The 21,920-nt window shown below is 35.8% G+C and overlaps 1 protein-coding gene across 2 annotated transcripts in view; it reads right to left on the reverse strand.

Moving 5' to 3' along the window:
- Positions 1-8,587: 8,587 nt before the first annotated feature.
- The window catches only part of RADX (RPA1 related single stranded DNA binding protein, X-linked), a gene marked incomplete at its 5' end in the record, with an annotated part of 54,072 nt that continues 40,739 nt past the window's right edge, over positions 8,588-21,920 (reverse strand). For both annotated transcript variants that reach the window (XM_081042461.1, XM_081042460.1), the window contains 3 exons: positions 8,588-9,846; positions 11,741-11,908; positions 18,230-18,520. In XM_081042461.1, coding sequence (XP_080898587.1) covers positions 9,716-9,846; positions 11,741-11,908; positions 18,230-18,520 — 590 coding nt within the window. In that variant the 3' untranslated portion in view covers positions 8,588-9,715. The remainder of the gene's footprint in view (positions 9,847-11,740; positions 11,909-18,229; positions 18,521-21,920) is intronic.

Genomic DNA, 21,920 nt, shown 5'->3' on the forward strand with positions numbered 1-21,920 from the left:
CTGAAAACGGTGGTTTGAGCCCTCACAGCCTAGCAGAGAATGGAAGCCTTAGGGACTAAGACAAGCCACCCCCTCCCAACCCTACCAGAGCTCACCCCGCAACCACCTGCCCAGTGCTAGAAGCGGAACAGTAGCAGTGTCAGATAAAAAGAACGGAAAATATGCTGTTCTGAGAACTGCGGACCATACACACAGATTCGCAGCCCTACTAGTTCCAGCAAAGGGGAGGGAGCTGTGGAAGCAGGACCCGCTGTGGTGTTGCTCACCGCCATTGCTCTGGGCCACCTCTCACAACTCACCCCACCCATGGCCCCACCTATCAGGGCAGATCCCTGCAGGAGTAAACAGAACTGCTGAAACATACGGGCTCTGAATCTGGTGCAGAAAGAGCTTTGGAACTTCAAAAGCGCTCCACAACCCCACAGGGACGTTGCGCCCTATAACCAGGTGAACTGTTAACAGAGGAAAAGCCCGTTTCCCAGGGAAACCCCCATTGTATGAGAAGCTGGAATAGTGCAGAGAAAACATAGCACTACTGTGTGCGAGAGGAAAAAAAGGCTGCAGTCAGAGAGAAAATAAAACATTCTACCAACAAGTACTGGAAAACAAAAGAAAGACCTCTTCCTATCAACCTGTTGCAGAAACCACTCCTGTAGATATCGAGGAAGAGAAATAATAAATCAGTAATTGCCATGAATAACCAAGGCAACAACACAGCACAGAAAGAAAGTGAAAAGTCTCCAGAAAAGGAACTTAAAGATATGGAAATACGTGACTTAAATGACAGAATTCAAGATTGCAGTTCTGAAAAAAACTCAACGAGATGCAAGAAAACACAGAAAGGCAATTTAATGAACTCAGAAAAACAATCAAAGAACTACATGAGCATTTTACGAAAGAGACTGAAATTTTTAAAAAAGAACGAAATGGAATTTCTGGAGATTAAGAACTATTAATAGAAGAAATTAAGAATGAAATAACCAGCTTAGATAGTAGAGTTGACCAGATGGAGGGAAGAATCAGTGACATCGAAGATAGAAACCTGGAAATTACACAGATGGAAGAAGAAAGAGACTTGAGACATAAAAGAAATGAAAGAATTCAACAAGAACTTTCTGACTCTTTCAGAAAGAGCAATATAAGAAGAATGGACATACCAGAGGGAGAAGAAAGAGAGAAGGGAACAGAGAATATATTCAAACAAATTGTTGATGAGAACTTCCCAAATGTGTGGACAGAACTGGATCCTCGAATCCAAAAAGCAAATACAACACCTAATTACCTCAATCCCAACAGGCCTTCTGCAAGGCACATTGTATTGAAACTGTCTAAAATCAATGACAAAGAAAGAATCCTCAAGGCAGCCAGGGAAAAGAAGACAGTAACCTACAAAGGGAAGCCAATTAGATTATCATCAGACTTTTCAGCAGAAACTCTACAAGCCAGGAGGGAATGGAACCAAATATTCAAACTATTGAAAGAGAGAAATCATGAGCCAAGAATAATATATCCAGCAAAGATATCCTTTAGATATGAAGGAGGAATAAAGACCTTTCCAGACATACAGAAGCTGAGGGAATTTTCTAATATACGACCTGCACTACAAGAAATACTAAAGGAGGCTATTCGACCACCATCAACAGAGACAGTTTGTGGCAACATAAAAAGGGGGAGTGTAAAGGCCTGAACCGAAATATGGAAATGGAGAAAGTCAGCATGCTAAAGAAAATGGAATGCTCTAAATATCAAACTATCTTTTACATAAACTTAAGGGTAACCACTCAAAAAAAAACCCAGAACTGAAATATATACTGTAATAAAAGAAGAAACAGGGAAACATCATAGAATACCACCACACAGAAATAATAGATAACAACGAAAAGGCAAAGAAACAATGGAGACACAGCCTCACCAGAAAACTAAAGATAGAATGAGAGGAAATCCTCACATATCAACAATCACCCTAAATGTAAATGGACTGAACTCACCAATAAAAAGGCACAGAGTAGCAGATTGGATCAAAAAACTAAACCCAACCATATGCTATATCAAACAGACACATCTCAGCTACAAGGAAAAATATAGACTCAAAGCGAAAGGGTGGAAATTGACACTCCAAGCAAATGGTACCCAGAGAAAATTAGGTGTAGCTATAATAATATCAGATGAAACAGACTTCAGGGTGAAAAAGGTAACAAGAGACAAAGATGGACATTTCATAATGGTAAAGGGGACTATACAACAAGAAGACATAACAGTCATCAATATTTATGCCCTCAATCAGGGAGCAAGAAAATATACCAAGTAACTACTAACAGAACTAAAGGGAAAAATTGACCAAAACAGAATTATAATAGGGGACTTAAATACATCATTGACAGCTATCAGGGGGCACGAAAATATACCAAGCAACTACTAACAGAACTAAAGGGAGAAATGGACAAAAACACAATTATACTAGGGGACTTAAATACATCATTGACAGCTTTGGATAGATCATCCAAACAGAAAATAACGAAATAGAAGCCCTAAAGGACACATTAAATGAAATGGATATAATTGACATATATAGAGCAGTTCATCCTAAAACAACAGACTATACATTCTTTTCGAGTGTACATGGAACATTCTCAAGGATAGACCATGTATTGGGACATAAAATCAGCCTCAGCAAATTTAAGAAGATTGAAATCATACCAAGCATGTTCTCTGATCACAAGGCTTTGAAATTCGATTTCAACTGCGAAGAGAAAGGAGGAAAAAACACAAATACATGGAGATTAAACAACATACTTTTAAAGAACGACTGGGTCAAAGAAGAAATTAGAGGAGAGCTCAAAAGATACATAGAAACAAATGACAATGAAAATATATCCTACCAAAATTTTTGGGATGCAGCGAAAGCAGTTTTAAGATGGAAATCTATACCATTACAGGCCTATCTCAAGAAACAAGAAAAATCCCAAATAAATAACCTCATGTTACACCTTAAAGAACTAGAAAAAGAAGAACAAGTGAAACCCAAGGTCAGCATAAGAAAGGAAATAACAAAAATCAGACCAGAGCTAAATGAAATAGAGAACAAAAGACAATAGAAAAAATTAATGTGACAAAAAGCTGGTTATTTGTAAACATTAACAAAATTGACAAACCCTTGGCTAGACTCACTAAGATAAGAAGAGAGAAGACACTAACAAAATCAGAAATGAAAAAGGGGAAGTTACCATGGACACCACAGAAATACAAAGGATCATCCAAGAATACTATGAAGGACTATATGCCACCAAATTCAATAACCTAAAAGAAATGGACAAGTTCTTAGAAACATATAGCCTTCCAAGGCTGAACCATGAAGAAGAGGAAAATCTAAACAGACCGATCACCAAAATAAAATTGAATCAGTCATTCAAAAACTTCCCAAAAGCAAAAGTCCGGGACCAGATGCCTTCATTAGTGAATTCTACCAAACCTTCAAAGAGGATCTAATACCAATCCTGCTCAAACTCTTCCAAAAAATTGAAGAAGAGACAGTACTCCCTAACTCATTTTATGAGGCCAACATTACCTTGATACCTAAACCTGGTAAGGACAAAAGAAAAAAGGAAAACTACAGAATAATATCTCTGATGAATACTGATGCAAAAATGCTAAACAAAATTCTAGCGAATCGAATACAACAATGCATTAAAAAGATTATTCATCACGACCAAGTGGGTTTCATCCCCGGGGCACAAGGATGGTTCAACATCCGCAAATCCATCAATGTGATACATCACATAAACAAAATACAGGACAAAAATCATATGATTATATCAATTGATGCAGAAAAGGCATTTGACAAGATACAACATCCATTTATGATTAAAACTCTTAGTAAGATAGGTATAGAAGGAAAATACCTTAACATAAGAAAGGCCATATGTGACAATTCCTCAGCTAATCTCATGAGTAATGGTGAAAAACTGACCCCCTTTGCTCTACGTTCAGGAACACGACAGGGCTGTCCCCTATCACCTCTGCTTTTCAACGTATTGTTGGAATTCCTTGCCAGAGCAATCAGTCAAGAGAAAGAAATAAAAGGCATCCAAATTGGAAATGAAGAAGTTAAAATATCACTCTTTGCAGATGACATGATGCTATATATAGAAAACCCTAAAGACTCCACCAAAAAGCTGTTAGAAACAATCAACGAATACAGTAAAGTTGCTGCCTACAAAATCAATGTACAAAAGTCCATTGCATTCCGATATACTAACATTGAAATCTCAGAAAAAGAAATACAAAGAACAATTCCTTTTGCAATTGCAGCAAACAGAATAAAATACCTAGGAATAAACTTAACCAAGGATGTGAAGGACTTATATGCTGCAAACTATAAGACATTTTTGAAAGAAATTGAAGAAGACCCAACGAAATGGAAAGACATTCCATTTTCATGGATTGGAAGAATCAACATAGTTAAAATGGCCATATTACCCAAAGCAATATACAGATTTAATGCAATCCCCATCAAAATCCCAATGGCATTTTTTAAAGAAATAGAACAAAAAATCAACAGATTTGTTTGGAACCACAAAAGACCCTGAATAGCCAAAGTAATCTTAAGAAAAAAGAACAATACTGGAGAAATCGCACTCCCTGACTTTAGCTTGTACTACAGGGCTACAGTAATCAAAACACCATGGTATTGGCAGCAAAACAGACACATACATCAATGGAATAGAATTGAGAACCCAGAAATAAAACCACATAAATATGGACAGATAATTTTTGACAAAGAAGCTAAAAACATACAATGGAGGAAAGACAGCCTCTTCAATAAATGGTACTAGCAGAATTGGATAGCCCCGTGCAAAAAATAAAACTGGACTGCTCACTGTCACCATGTACCAAAATTAATTCAAAATAGATCAAAGACTTAAGCATGAGACCTGACACAATAAACTGCATAGAAGAAAACATAGGTACTAAACTTATGGACCTTGGGTTCAAGGAGCATTTTATGAATTTGACTCCAAAGGCAATGGAAGTAAAAGCTAAAATTAATGAATGGACTATACAAAACTTAAAAGCTGCTGCACAGAAAAAGAAACCATCAACAAAATAAAGAGGCAACAAACTGAATGGGAGAAGAGTTTTGCAAACAGTGCCTCCGATAAGGGGCTAATATCCAAAATATACAAGAACTCATGAAACTCAACAACAACAAAAAAACAACCCAATTGTAAAATGGACAGAGGACCTGAAGAGACATTTCTCCAAAGAGGATATTCAAACTGAAATAGACATATGAAAAAATGCTCAACATCACTAATCATCAGAGAAATGCAGATAAAAACCACAGTGAGATATCACGTCACCCCAGTCAAAATGGCTATCATAAACAAGACAAATAGTAACGTGTTGGAGAGGCTGTGGAGAAAAAGGAACCCTCATACACTGTTGGTGGGAATGCAGACTGGTGCAGCCGTTATGGAAGGCAGTGTGGAGATTCCTCCAAAAATTACGAATAGAATTACCATATGACCCAGCAATCCCTCTTCTGGGTATGTACCCAAAAAAATCTGAAAACAGTTATCCATAAAGACACGTGTGCTCCAATGTTCATTGCAGCTTTGTTTACGGTGGCCAAGACATGGAAACAACCAAAATGTCCTTCGATAGATGAATGGATAAAGAAGTTGTGGTATATATACACAATGGAATACTATTCTGCCATAAGAAAAGGTGAAATAGTACCATCTGTGATAACATGTATGGATCTTGAGATTATAATGTTAAGTGCAATAAGGTAGAAAAAGTTCAGAACCATATGATTTCACTGATATGTGGTATATAAACCAAAAACAACAAAAGAACAAGAGAAACCAATGAGAAACAAAAATTCAGAGATAGAGACAATAGTTTAGTGGTTACCAGAGGTTAAGTGGGGTTGCGGGTGAAAGATGAGGGAAAGGGGGATCAAATATATGGTGATGGAAGGAGAACTGTCTCTGGGTGGTGAACACACAATGGGATTTATAGATGATGTAATAAAGAATTGTACACCTGAAAACTATGTAATTTCACTAACAATTGTCACCCCAATAAATTAAAATAAAATTTAACCTCTTTTCTAAAATTCCTTCACTAAAAGCAGTTGGTTATTGAAATAAGCAGTACTGAGTAATACATATTTTACGTCACATCCATTTACCTTCAAATGATTGCATAGCAATGTGTAAAAAAGTAAACAACAACAACAAAAATAAGAGATAAAATGTACTCGAAAAGGTACCCATCAGTGAAATAGCAACCAGCCCAATTGTACTATATAAATTATATTAGAAATATATAATTGGTTATACGGCATCTGACAATTAAGATCGCTATGAATAATTAAGGGTTACCTGTAGTCTATGAGGTCTGACAATTAAGTTTGCAAACTCATCCTCGAAAAAGTGCTACATACCTTAGTGCTGAATATCACTAAGGTCACCTTCGAAGTACTCCTCTTGGGAAGCTACACACCAATGCCAGGGCCTAGTCCACCCTTCAGAGGAATTTCAGAACTCTTTCTGGAATGGCCATCAGAGCTGTCGTATTACCCTTAATGTCATGAATGTCATCAAAATGTCTTCCTTTCAATATTTCCTTTATCTTCGGGTAAAGAAAGTCATTTGGGGCCAGATGAGGTGAGTAGGTAGGCTGTTCCAATACAGTTATTTGTTTATTGGCTAAAATCTCTCTCACAGACAATGCCATGTGAGCTGGTGCATTGTCGCAATGCAAGAACCATGAATTGGTGAAAAGTTCAGGTCGTTTTTTTCTAACTTTTTCATGCAGCCTTTCCAGCACTTCCAAATAGTAAACTTGGTTAACTATTTGTTCAGGTGGTAGAAATTCATAATGAATAATCCCTCTGATATCAAAAAAGGTTAGCAATATCATTTTGACTCTTGATTTGGACTGATGGAACATTTTTGGTCATGGAGAATTGGCTGACTTCCATTGTGCTCTTTGACGCTTTGTTTCATGGTCATATTGGTACACCTATGTTTCATCACCAGTGATAACATGGCCCAAAACATCCTCTTGCCTCTCCAAAAGGTCTTGGCAAACTTAGACTCTCCTTTACTTTTGTTCATCTGGTAGGTCCTTCGGGACCATTTTTGCACACACCTTTCTCATGCTAAGATTTTCAGTTAAGGTTTTCCTGTTTCTCTATCAATGTTTACTTGGTGTGCTATGCTTCTGACAGTCAGCCGATGATTGTGACGCACAATTCGATGAAATTTTGCAATGTTTTCATCAGTTCTCCTTGTTACTGGCCACCTTGACCACTCTTCATCTGTGACGCGGTCTCGCCCCTAATTACAATGTTGAATCTATTTGTACACTGCCATTTTCTTCATGGCATTATCCCCATAAACTTGGACTAACATGTCCCTGATTTCACTTCCACTCTTGCCAAGCTTAACAAGAAATGTAGTGTTTGTTCATTGCTCTAATTCAGGCTCAGACATTCTTGCTATGGCACACAAAAACACGCAACAGTAGTGAATGCCACTCAGCAGGACCCTACCACACGTCGACACAAACGCAGCTGTGAGACAGTGATATACCAAGGTTATGAACCCTTACCGAGCTGTTTGTATAGTGCTGCCAAGGAAAGAGAAAGGTGGCAAGTTCCCGAACTTAATTGTCAGACCTTGTAATCTATTGTCCATATTAGCAGGAGGTATCTAGCTAGAACATCAAATATTGTTAGTGTTACTAAATAAGAGTTTCAAATTTCTTAAAAATCGTTTTCTTAATATGAGTAAAATGAATGCAATATAATTCCAACACACACAAAGAAAAAAAATGGCAGGGAGAACATGTGCTCAGATTCTTCCTTTAATAGCTTACCAATGAATTTCAATGTGTATATCTCATATGCCATCTAAAATCAGAAACTTCGGAGAGAGAGACTATTGTCCTTTTGTAGATTATGTAATATTTCATAATTTAATAATTGATTTGTTACTCTGAAGGCGACATTACAGTGGAATATTTGTGTTGATTTGCAATTAATAAATACATATTGTCACTTGAAGGTAAGTTCTGATGATAGTTTGCTATTTTTCTTAGAAAACTGCCACAATAGCTATCTAATTTTGCAACATCCAGAAATGTGGACAAAGATGTTTAACTTCAAATTTGGATAGAAACATTGCTAGAAGTTGCTAGGGAAGTTGTCTTTAAAAATCCTAAATTAAAAAAAAGTTCATATTTCTCATTCAATATGAGAGTACAAATTATGCCTGCTAAAGTATGTAGTTTTGAAATCTCAGCCTGAGGTTTTAGTCAATAGCTACTTACGTATTATATTTTTCCCTTCCCCAACATTTATGTGGCACTAAAATTGAATTGTCTTATAAAGTTACTATAGCTAAATGCAAAAACTCAGATTTTTTTTGATAAAACAACAGTTTTCAACCCACATGGAAGAATCATACTGGTTCATTTAGCAAGAACATGTAGGTCTACCATAGGCCAAAAATACGGAAGAAAGACATCAGATCCATTCAAAATGAGATGGGTGACCAAAAAAGTTATTGTGTTTAACTTCTTTAATAATAACTCAAAATTTTAAGATGAGAAGTATTCACAATTTTAATAACATTTAAACACAATTATAAAAACAAAAGGCTGAACACATTTATGAACAAACTGCAGCATCTGTCTTTAGGTTCATGAGCTGTCTAATACATTTAAAATATATAGCATATGAAGTCACAGAACCACAGGGCTAGGAGGAAACTCCACTAGTTAACAGCTTAACTATAATCAGATTCCTCTTGATACAGAATAATTATAAACTCATGTGATGGTCAGAGATGCACACAGATGTCAACCATAGGGCCTTGCAAATGTGGACAGGCCGTTTACAGTTAAAATGAAGTATAACAGACAACTAGAATAAAATCACCTCCCTAGTTATTATTTTATACTTTCAATATGAGCACTTGAAATGTTAACATGAGATAAAATTTCACTATTTAAAGTCACACTACATGTACCAAAATTACAAATTAATACGGCAAGTATATAGACATACTGTAGCCTCTGGCTTTAAGATCACTGGTCAAAACATTTAGAAATTCAAAGGACATGAAGTCACAGGAGGGAGTAGAAAACCCTTAGCAGGCACATTGTATAGCCAAACAAACTATAGAGGGGGCAATTGGACCATCACAAAAGCATGCTTTTGAAAATGATAGCAACTACTACTACTTTGGTTGTGAGAAATGCCGGGTGACCACTTTGGAAACATTTAATCTCCAAATTAGCAATTCAAAATTTCCCATTATAGGTGAATAAAACTGGCAGGATGTTAAATGTCCATGAAAAGCTACTCTTCTAAGTCCAGATGCCTTATGCTGAAGCTTTAGAACAAAAGCACACTTCACAAAACAGTGAACACAAATTTTTGTAAGTCAAGATAACAGTCATATAGAAGTAAGGTAAGTTTTCTTGATACACAAAAACTTGTTTTACTGACTGTTTCAGTAATTAATTTAAAATGAAACGTTAGCTCCAAATACAAGACAAACATAAAACCACTTAATAACTTTAGAGTTTATGTAATATTCTTTCAGAAAAACAGTTACTTGAAATTACCAATAAAATGATAAAATATCTTTAAAGCAGTGACCTCTTTGTGACGTATAATAATTTCATTTGCCAATTTTTAATAAATATTATCTGGACTATAAATTTTATGCAAATAGACTTCTACCTTGTTGTTACCCAAATTACAGATATCCAAGATACAGACGACACGCATTCTATCCAGTTCAGTTACTGCTTTTATAATATCACCTAAAAGTAAAAAGCAGATGGTAAGTATTGTAAAATAGTTAAATATTTACTTGGATTTAGTATCACATAAGCTGATATTTTTTTTCGTATATTACCACTGTCTTTCATCTTTTTTTTCCCTCCAATTCATCACATATATTCATCAAAGTTATGTTATTGCGACTTCTGCAGAAAACAGTGAATACATCAAACAGATGCTACCAATAATGTCAAGATACGGACTAGTACTCCAAAACCATATTTAATCATTTTTATTTATCTTTTTTAGTGGAGCAAAGTAAATCTACATTATTTTCAAGGTAATAAAAAGAAACCAGCTCATAAAAATGTTTAAAAGATGACACCAATGTTGTACTATAAGCCAATGTATTACATTATTCTGTACCTATTTTTATCTTTCTGTTTGGAATCATGGAAGGAATGGAAAAGTTTAAATTAGACAGATCTGGGTTCAAATCCTAGCTGTTACTTATGCTGGTAAATTGCTCTGATTTTCAGTCTAATCATTTATAAATAGGGGATAATCATGTTCACCTGGCAAGGCTCTCACTGGGATTAGTCGTGACTTATCTAAATGTGCAAGCACAGTGCTTGGCACAGAGCTAAATGGACATTATTATTATTATTATTAATAATAATGCTATGTCATGAAAAACACGAAATAAATCACCCTGCTTTTGATTACCGTATCACTTTTCTCCTCTAGAAATTCTTGCCTTTCATCTCCCAAATGTTAACTTCTTTAGGAGAATGGTACCACATATTTTCATGTGATCATGTTGGTGACTATTGGAAGAATATTGGCACTGGCAACTAGTAGGGAGCTGATAAATTTGCCTTGATATTTTATTTCAATAATAGCATTTAGCAGAAGAAATGTGACGAAAGTGGATATTGTGTGAAGCAAGAGCAAAAGTACACAAATATTTAAATTACATATTAGGACACTAATTGAGAAATCTGGAATTTGTGGAAGTCTAAGGAGCTGTAATGTAGGAAGTAATAATGTAAGTCAACTAATATGTAATCTCTAAAATAGACTGGGGAAAAAACCTCATCTCTTATAAAATTAGCTACTCAAGTTCAGTCCGCAGTAACCATTTATGCCAAAAGTTAATCATCAGGCACAGCTCATAAGACTTGTTTAAAAACAACATACACTCAACAGTTTCATCAGCATAGAAAGACCCACCACAAAATCCTAAGTTAATAAAGCCTTTTTTCAAAGCTCTTTAAAATGTAATATCCTTATAAGCTCAATGAAAACTGCTTAAAACTTTACCATGTGCTTAGGAAATAGAAATGCCAACAGAAAGTGACTAAAATAATTATTGACACATAATTGTATAGGTATATAGAAATAATTTAAGTTTGGTATATTATGTAGCAGCCTAAATGATTAGTTGATTGAAAGGTTTCAATATTGGGATTACATACACTCCTACCACTCCTCAAAGAATTCATTGTGTTTCACTTGAATACCTAAACATTTATAGGAGAAAACAATTGTACTGCACTGTACTATGGAGGTGTGAAAATTTCAGGCAATTATAAGGTGAAAGGATAAATTGTCTCTCTTGAGTTAAAAGGAGAGAAGAGTAGAATTTGCACTGCTCCATATGCATACCACTTAGGCCTAACGAACACTGACATTTAGAACTGTATTATAAGAGAACATTCGTAATGCCTGTCTAGAATGGAAACCATTAATCCATTTCATTTTATTGAAAAATATATTCTCACTTATAAGTCTTGGTGTATATTTACCAAATAACCCTTTAAACTATATTAAATGTTAAGGCTAGAACTGTTTATATCATAATGTCTTAAGGTTAGGGCTGTTTACAATGTTAATTTTATTTTCTGAATGAAAAGAATGCTGAGATTGTCTTACCTGCTATTGCTCTTGGACCTGGCACCATTTCACGGCCACTTCCTTCCTGTGGATACACACAGCTGTAATTCATGCAGGTTAATAATGTGTCTATTTGAGATGTTCGGATATCTTCTGGACAATACATGGGTAGGAATGCAACATCAATTGCTATCTCATGGTTCAGACCTGTTATAGAAAAATCACACTTCATTAAAAGTTCAGTGGGTTAGTACATGTGCTAATGAGGCCAAGTTTACTGCTGATCCTAACACATGCCAAATAGCTTCACATCTGTAATAAACTGTATTTCAAAGCTGCAGACTAAACCCTTAGCTGTGGAAACATTTATGAATACATGCTATTGGTTGAAAGAAGAGCTACTTCAGTGTAATCTATCACTACTGTTAGAAATAACAATGCAAAAAATTTTCCCTACTGATGAAAGGCTGAAATCTTAATATCTAGAGGACAGACTAGTCACATAAATGAAGACATGTAGAGTGCTTTCTTGGTCATTCATGACATGTGCCATTACTACACAGGAGAATTCAGAGAAGACTATTGGTTCCCTTATTGCCATTTGGACTTAAAGATATATGGTATGGTATGTATGGTAGTAACTAGGTCTCATCTGTCCTTGATATACAAGTGTCAATCACTTACCATTAGGACTGTAAAAGGCTGCAGTAGAAAAGGGGCTACAGAGGAACAACCCAAGTGAATCCTGACCTATGACTGTCATTTCTTTATATGGGTCAATGTCACCTAAGGTGGATAAAAAGCAAGGGTTGAAGCTGGGTACTAAAGGATGAATAGTACTTAAACGAACAGGAAGGTATCCTGGTCTGCATCCCCCTACTGAACACCTACCCAAGGGCTCCTGCCTTCAGGGGCTGCAAGGGAAGCTCCGCCCCAATGCTTACCAGGAGCTGGTCCAGGCAGAGCCCAACACTGAGTGGGTCTGTCTCCTGCACCAGACCACATCCCTCCACTGATCTGGAAATGAAGGCCCAGGGGATATCGGGGAGGAGGGCATTGGTGGTTGGAAAGAGCCTTGGGTAGGGGAAGCCAATACTCATGACTGGGAGGGACACGAGGGGGTCATGACACTCCTACTCCATCTGTGGAAACCTAAGGGTCCAACTGGGGGCAACTGTCCTCCCCACCAGCAGCCCCCAGATTCTGGACGCCTGGCCTCTGTGTCCTAGAAGGGACACTCCTGTAGTCTTTGTCTTGATCTTTCTTTCTTTTTTTTTAAATTTATTGGGGTCACAATTGTTAGTAAAATTACATAGGTTTCAAGTGTACAATTTTATAATACATCATCTATACGTCACATTGTGTGCTCACCACCCAGAGTCAGTTTCCCTTCCATCACCATATATTTGACCCCCTTTACCCTCTTCTACCAACCCCTCCCCCCTTACCCTTGATCATTCTTGATAAACAGTGTTATACCAACCAACTAACCAACAACAACAACAAAAAAAAACCCACCAAAAATAAATAAATAAACAGGAGGGTATTTCAGGTGGGGCAGGGAGTAGTCAAAACTAGACTAGAGTAAGGAGCCCATCATGGCTGGAGCAAGGGTAAACACAAGGAACAAAGCTTTAAAATTCTATGAATTCTACCCAGACACGCAAACCAAAACCCTGGGAACTATCCTTAACTTCACTCCTCCCTTTTGTTCTTTTCTGATGTTGGCTACCATGTCCAACAGATTCTATGACCTTAATATATCTCCTATTAATCCCTACAACGATTCTTAAGTATTGAATATGGGCCACTGATGGGCAAACAAAGTCCTTCTTGTTAAGTTGTATACTAATCCAGAAATGCAAGTCCATTCTCTGCTTTTCGTGGGCAAATGACACTCACTAAATTCCATAGCTTCAGTGTAACATACAACTAAGGGCTACTTAAAGATTTTTAAGAATTACTAAAATTTGGTATTCATAAACTAAAATAGTTATGGTATCTAGAATTTATGGAGGATTCCAACGCAGGATTATAACAAGCGTAGCCACCCCCTAATATTATATATGAATCTTAGCAATGCTGCAAAACTCATGTGAAAGTGCACATTCTGGTACTTATTTCTTTGATTTCAAGACTAAATTTAACTTGAAGATATACCATCAACTTAATGTCTTTTTTTTTAATAAAAGGAAACACTGCATTAAATGTACTCATTGACCATAAGATGCATTCCAACTTGCAAATGTGAAAAAAAGAAAGTATGCCTTAGAATTAAGAAAATATCAGAAGTTTTAAAATCCTGATATTTTCAGGAAGGTATCTTTATTATCAGCATGTCATTGATACTATTTTGAGTTATTTTCTAAATTGCAAAATAAGGTGATTTCTAGTCAACATTATTAATAACATTTGTTGTGAGTTCTCTGGTTGAACTACAGTTCAGAGTTTTGTTGGAGAAAAAAATAACAGCGTTCCTATCTATGAGTGTTTACTTTTTCTGTAACAGAAGATAGGTTTAACGACTCAGGAGACAAAATTTCTAATCACAGCCTGGTTTTGACCTAGCCAGAAAGTAGTACTAAAAGATATCCAAATTTCGTTTAACTCTAAAATATCTAATCAGGAAAAATCTCCTCTCTCTCCTCGACAGAAAGCACACAGAAAATTACTGCCCAATGGTAGAAATTTGGTTATTTGCAAGTACCTAGTAACATCTACTTTTTCTGTTTCCTTTTAAATGCTCTGTTTTGTTTTATCCACACATGGCTTATTTTTCACTGTATTCATCCCTGTAAATCACCTTACATCCGTGAAAACATGTAGGATATAAAACAGCATCATTCTATAATGGATTAGAGCTGGCTGGGCAGAATGATAAGTTTGCCTTCTTAACATTTTTAAAAAAAAATTTATTGGGGAATATTGGATATTGGGGAACAGTGTGTTTCTCCAGGGCCCATCAGCTCCAAGTAGTTGTCCTTCAATCTAGTTGTGGAGGGCGCAGCTCAGCTCCAAGTCCAGTCACCGTTTTTAATCTTTAGTTGCAGGGGCCGCAGCCCACCATCCCATGCGGGAATTGAACCAGCAACCTTGTTGTTGAGAGCTCGCGCTCTAACCACCTGAGCCACCCGGCCGTGCCAAGCCTTCTTCACATTTGATTCTTGCTTTTAGGTGATGCACAGCAAAAGCCACAAAGGTTTACAATTACTTGTAAAACAGCTGAGATGTTTAATGGATCAGTAACATGTTAAAAAGAAGAAAAATATTCAATTTCTATGTTTCCAGATGAATTCATGATTGCCATGGTTACTTTTTGTGAGGCATGGGAAATCCTTGCTGTAATTTTTGTCTCCAATATGTAAAACTGACTGATAAACTACCAAAGGGACCAAGTAGTGCATTCTAATAAAAGAAGCATTTGTACTGTTTAATAATAAAAAATATTTTAAATTAAAAAATAAACATTTGAAACTTAGGTCTAAGACTGTCTGAGTTAGTGGAAATTCATACTTTTCATATATTACACACATATACGCAAACACATGTATGTACATATTTATGTGTAAGGATGTAGGGAAGTGGGACTGGGAGAGAGTAAAGGGGAAAAAGTATGAATTTCCACTAACTCTGTCAGACAGTCTTAGACCTAAGTTTCAAATGTTTCTTTTTTAATTTAAAATATTTTTTTTATTATTAAACATTACAGATGCTTCTTTTATTAGACTGCATTACTCGGTCTCTTTGGATAGTTTATCAGTCTTAGTTTTACATCAAACTAAAAAGGTTTTTCACAGCAAAGGAAACCATCAATTAAACAAAAAGACATCTTACTGAATACGAGAAGACATTTGCCAATGATACATCTGGTAAGGGGTTAATATCCAAAGTTATTAAAAAAACTCATACATTATTTTTCTCTGTATCTCTGTCTATTTCTGTTTAGTTTGCTTGTTTATTCTGTTCTTTAGATTCCACACACTGTGTTTCCCTGAAAATAAGACCTAGTCGGACCATCAGCTCTAATAAGTCTTTTGGAGCAAAATTTAATATAAGACCTGGTCTTATATTATATCATACAAGATCGAGTCTTATACTAAAATAAGACTCAGTCTCAGTATTGTATTGTATTGTATTGTATTGTATTGTATTATATTATATTATATTAATTATTTTCCCAGTCTTATAGTACAGTAAGACCAGGTCTTATATTAATATTTGCTCCAAAAGACGCATTTGAGCTGATGGTCCGGCTAGGTCTTATTTTCAGGAAAACACGGTATAAGGAAGGAGGTGGGGAATAGAAAGTGCAAATTAGTAGTCATAATAAAGCCATGGGGCTATAAAACACAGTATGGGGAATATAATCAATAATGTTTTAAAGATTATGTAAGGTGTTTCCCTGAATTTATCAGGGGGATCACTTCATAGATTGTGTAGATGTCATGACTAGTACACTATACATCTAAAGCTGAAGTAGAATAATATTGAATGTCAACTATAGTTATATATATAATCTCCACAGAATGTGGAGTACAGCATATAAAAATAGTCAATGGAATTGTGACAGCTACATACAATGTCAGAGGGATAGTAGATTGGGGGGATTAGCACTTTGTGAGGGGTGGAAACGTCTATGACATTGCTTTGTACACCTGAAACTAATAATTAAAAAAAAAACTCATACAACTCAACACCAAAAAACCAAACATCCCAATTAAAAAATGGGCAGAGGACATGAAGAGACATTTCTCCAAAAAAGACATACAGTTGGCCAACAGACATATGAAAAAATGATGAAGGTCACTCATCATTAGAGAAATGCAAATAAAAACCACAATGAGATACCAACTCACTCTTGTCAGAATGGCTATCTTCAATAAATGAACAAACAAGTGTTGGCGAGGATGTAGAGAAAAGAGAACCTTCGTGCACTGTTGGTGAAATTGCAAATTGGTGCAGCTACTATGGAAAACATTATGGAGGTTCCTCAAAAAATCAAAAATAGAACAACCTTATGACTCAGCAATTTCACTCCTGCATATTTATTTATCCAAGAAAATCTAGAACATTAATTCAAAAATATATATGCACCCATATGTTGATTGCAGCACTATTCACCATAGCCAAGATATGGAAATGTCTATCAATAGACAAAATGCCTGCAACCAAAATGCCTATTAATAGATGACTGGATAAAGAAATTGTGGTACATTTATACAATGGAGTATTACTCGGACATAAAAAATAATGAAATTTTACCATTTGCAACAACATGGATGAACCTAGAGAATATTATGCTAAGTGAAATAAGTCAGACTGAGAAAGACAAATACCATATGATCTCATTTACATGTGGAATCTAAAGAACAGAATAAATGAACAAACAAAACAGAAACAGACTCTGAGACATAGAAAAAAAGTGATGGTTGCAAGATGGGAGGAGGGTGGGGATGGGGGAGTAGGTGAAAGGATTAGAAAGTACAAATTGGTAGTCAGAATATACTCATGGTGATATAAAATACACCATGGGGACTATAATCAATACTGTTGTAAAGACCATGTAGGGCACCAGATGGGTACTGGACTTATTGGGCGGATCACTTCATAGACTGTGTAGATGCCTGACCACTGCGCTATACACCTGAAGCTGAAGTAAAATAATACTGAATGTTAACTATAATTATACATATACATGTATATATATATATGTATATATATATATACATATACACATATACACACAGACATATAAATGTATGCATATATAGTCTTGGGATGTAAAGTACAGCATAGGGAATGTAGTCAATGGTATTGTAACAGCTATATGCAATGTCAGAGGGGAAGTAGATTGGGGAACGTTATCACTTCGTGAGGGGTGTAAATGTTTAACTATTACATAGCTTTGTACACCTGAAACTAATAAAATAAATAAATATGTTTAAAAATGTGTTGCCTCCTTCAAATTTCTATACGTTCTATAGCTACTTCTTAGTTTTGAATGTGAGGAAATCAGCTTCCCATATAAGACAGATATGGGAAGTTTATTCAGTAACTTCTTTCTATTCAACTTGAGTTACTTGAGAATTTTATTTTCTTCAGGGGCTAAACAGACTTTTATTCACAGGAGCTTCTCTTGATTAGTACCTTTCCTCATTAACCTACATTTTAACTTTCAATGGTTCAGATGCTCTGAGGAAGAGGCAAATAATGTGGGCAAGAAAGTGGTGGCTAATGGAGAACAGAATCAATTTTAGAAGTAATCAGATAGTCAGGGGTGAGGAAAATTCCCTAGGTTCTCAATCTTCTCTCCCCAAATACTTTCCAAGGACTTGCCAATGTTTAAAAGCCCACCATTAGAACTTAATGTATTAGAATTAGTGCTTCATCCTTTTGGTTTGAGCCAAACAGGAGCTCTCTTTCAGTTTAATATTTTCTTGTGAGGGTGCTTAAATTTTTGAAGCAAAATCGTATTGTTTGCATTTAAGTATGCTAAATAAATAATGTTCAAAGAGAACGTTGACTTACCTAGGATAGTTACTTCAAAATGTCCAAGGCTTCGGGCACTCTTAAAATCATTAAGTTTGGGGTGCCTTTCTTTTGGTGGTATGTATTTTGCAGGCTGAGAATTATACTGCTGAATGAGAAAATCTTTGTGTTCCAAAGTAAATTTCCGTGGAATACTTTCAGGATAAACACAGCTGTAATGCAGGTGCTCTACTAAGCCAAACTTCTTCTCTCTCCACAGCTGACTTTCCCACCCATGACTTATAGTTTTTCTGGCTTTCCCGTGCATACTAGTCCTTGTGCTTTCTGGACCTGTTGAAGATACAATGAGATAGACAGAATTGACCTATAAACTAACCAAGTCAAATCATTCACTACAAAAAAAGCACAGATTAATGAGGGATTGTTTAATTAACTTTAAAAATCAAACAAACACCTACAAAATGTAAATTGAATGTCCAAAAGATAATTCTTATTAAAGTGAGGAAAGAACTAAATTCATTTTCAAAATAAACTTTTACTCAAAAGTATTAAACGGTGATATTATTTTGTCTGTTAACGGCTTTATGGAAATTTGTAATTATCTTCTTTATATTTTTCTATAGTTTCTAAATGCTCTTAAATAAACATATTCCTTTTATATTCAGTGACAAATTCAAGTTAAGTGAAATTCATGAGAATAATAACCTTTAGAGATGGGACTACCACTCAGTACTGGTGGAATTTAAGCTTAAAACAAAATTTTGTTAATCTTTGCTAAAAGTAGCCTGAAAAAATACAAAACACAGTCTTTTTCTTGGATACAACTCTCCTTCAAAAGGATCACTTATTTATTATATATGATACCCCTTTCATATATAAATAAAATATGGAAAAGAGGGAACTAAATTGAGATAAAAGACCACTTTTGTTTTTGATTGTTCTCTATCAAGTTAATATGCCATTTATGTATAATTTAACACATTTAGTTTCTGAGGCAGAATATAATTTCTCCCCTACACATTATGACATCCATTAATTTAGCATATAATTATTGAGCACCTATTTTGTACCAGATATCATGCTAACAAATTTTGCAAAATAATATTTTTTTAATTAAAGTTTATTGGGGTGACAATTGTTAGTAAAATTACATTGGTTTCAGGTGTACAATTACAATAATAATTTAATTGAATAACATACACTGGGAACTGAAGACCTATGTTGGAAACTGAAAAAAAAAACAACACAGATTTTGGAGAGGCTGTCTTTTCTCCATTGGATGTTTTTGGCTTCCTTGTCGAAAATTATCTGTCCATATTTATGTGGGTTTATTTCTGGGTTCTCAGTTCTCTTCCATTGGTCTGTGTGTTTGTTTTTCTGCCAATACTATACTGTTCTGATTATTGTTGCCCTGTAGTACAAGCTGATTATTGTTGCCCTGTAGTACAAGCTGATAGCCTCTTCAATAAATGGTGCTGGGAGAATTGGAAAGCAACATGCAAAATAATGAAACTAGACTATCTGTCATCATGTACAAAAATTAACTCAAAATGGATCAAAGACCTAAACATAAGACCTGAAACAATAAACTGCATAGAAGAAAACTTAGGTATTAAACTTATGGACCTTGGGTTCAAAGAGGATTTTATCAATTTGACTTCAAAGGCAAGGGAAGTAAAAGCTAAAATAAATGAATGGGACTATATCAAAATAAAAAGATTCTGCACAGCAAAAGAAACAATCGACAAAATAAAGAGGCAACCAACTGAATGGGAGAAGATTTTTGCAAACAGTGCCTCTGATAAGGGGCTAATATCCAAAATATATAAGGAACTCATACAACTCAACAACAACAAACAAACAAACAAACCAATTGCAAAATATGTAGAGGACCTAAATAGACATTTTTCCAAAGAGGACATACAAATGGCCAATAGACCTATGAAAAAATGCTCGACATCACTAATCATCAGAGAAATGCAAACAAAAATGACAAGGAAATATCACCCTACACCAATTAGAATGGCTATCATCAACAAGACAAACAATAACAAGTGTTGGAGAGGCTGTGGAGAACCCTCATACACTATTGGTGGGAATGTAGATTGGTGCAACCGCTATGGAAGGCAGTGTGGAGGTTCCTCTAAAAATGAAGAATAGAATTACCATATGACCCAGCAATCCCTCTCCTGGGTATCTACTCCAAAAATCTGAAAACTTTTATCTGTAAAGATATATGTGCTCTGATGATGTTCATTGCAGCTTTATTTATGGTGGCCAAGACATAGAAACAACCAGAGTGTTCTGCGGTAGATGATTGGATAAAGAGGATGTGGTATATGTACACAATACAACACTATTCTGCCATAAGAAAAGATGAAATAGTGCCATTTGGAACAACGGGGATGGATCTTGAGATTATTGTGCTAAGCAAAATAAGTCATACAGAAAAAGTCGAGAAACATATCATTTCACTGATATGTAGTATATAAAACTGAGAACAACAAAGCAACAAGATGAACAAATGAAGAAACAAAAACTCATAGACACAGACAATAGTTTAGTGGTTACCAGAGAGTAAGGGGGGTGGGGGGTGGTAGATGAGGGTAAAGAGGATCAAATATATATGGTGATGGAAGGAGAACTGACTCTGGGTGGTGAACACACAATGTGATATATAGATGATGTATTATAGAATTTTACACCTGAAATGTGTGTGACTTTACTAACAATTGTCACTCTGATAAACTTTAATTAAAAAAAGATTAGATTTTGGAACAAAACTCTCATGTCAGTTCTGTTTGTGGAGGCAAGCTTAGAGCAACTCTGTGTCAGTTTACCATGGTTGCTGAATTGCTTCCGTGCAGGCTGCATATGCCTTGATTTTTTATTCTGGCATTTAAAAAAAGATAAAACAAACAAACAAACATACAAACAAAAAGCTTTATTGAGGCAGGATGCAGAAGGAGCATCAACAGCAAGGTTTCAGTGTGGTTAATATAGTACTTCTGCTTTCCTAACTTTATTCCATATTCTCAGACTACTTTCTTGGTTTCTTAACCCTAGCAAGAGACTTGCTGAAAATTTATTACAAGGTAAAATACTAGATTTAAAATTATAAGAAATGATGAAGATGTTGAACGCACACTTCTTACTCACCAGGAATTCAAATACTGCAATATTACAAAAGGCTTATTTAATTCAAATTTTACTTGATGAGTACACTTAATTTCCTATAATAATGCTTGATAACAAAACGAACACAACATTTAATCACACATGAAAAGAAAAGGAGGTCGGATCAAAATAACAGCGTGAGGTGAGCCTCTGTAAAGCTTTCCTGGAATTTACAACTAAACGAACAACAATAACTCCACAAAGGACTCCCTGCACAGCAGACAGGCAAGAAGAACAGGTCCAGTACTGAATTCACCTAAAGGTGGGTGCATCGCACAAGCAGGGGAGGAGGGAAGGGAGAAGTGCGGAGACGGATCCGCGCTGGCACAGGACGCAGACCTAGCTCAGTATTCCCAGCTCGCTGCATCCCGGAACTACCGCATCTGTGGGAGAGGGAAGAACTCGGACTTCTAGGGCTCCGCTTATGGCCCACAGGGCTGAGGGGGCAGCATATAACAGGGCTAAACCCAACGCTCACGGCAGAGACCTCGGAGCAAAGACTGAGGGAAAAAGGCTATAAACGGTGGTTTAAGCTCTCACTGCCGAGCAGAGA

Source organism: Rhinolophus hipposideros, assembly GCF_964194185.1.
Source record: "Rhinolophus hipposideros genome assembly, chromosome: X".
Classification (NCBI taxonomy): Eukaryota; Metazoa; Chordata; class Mammalia; order Chiroptera; family Rhinolophidae; genus Rhinolophus; species Rhinolophus hipposideros.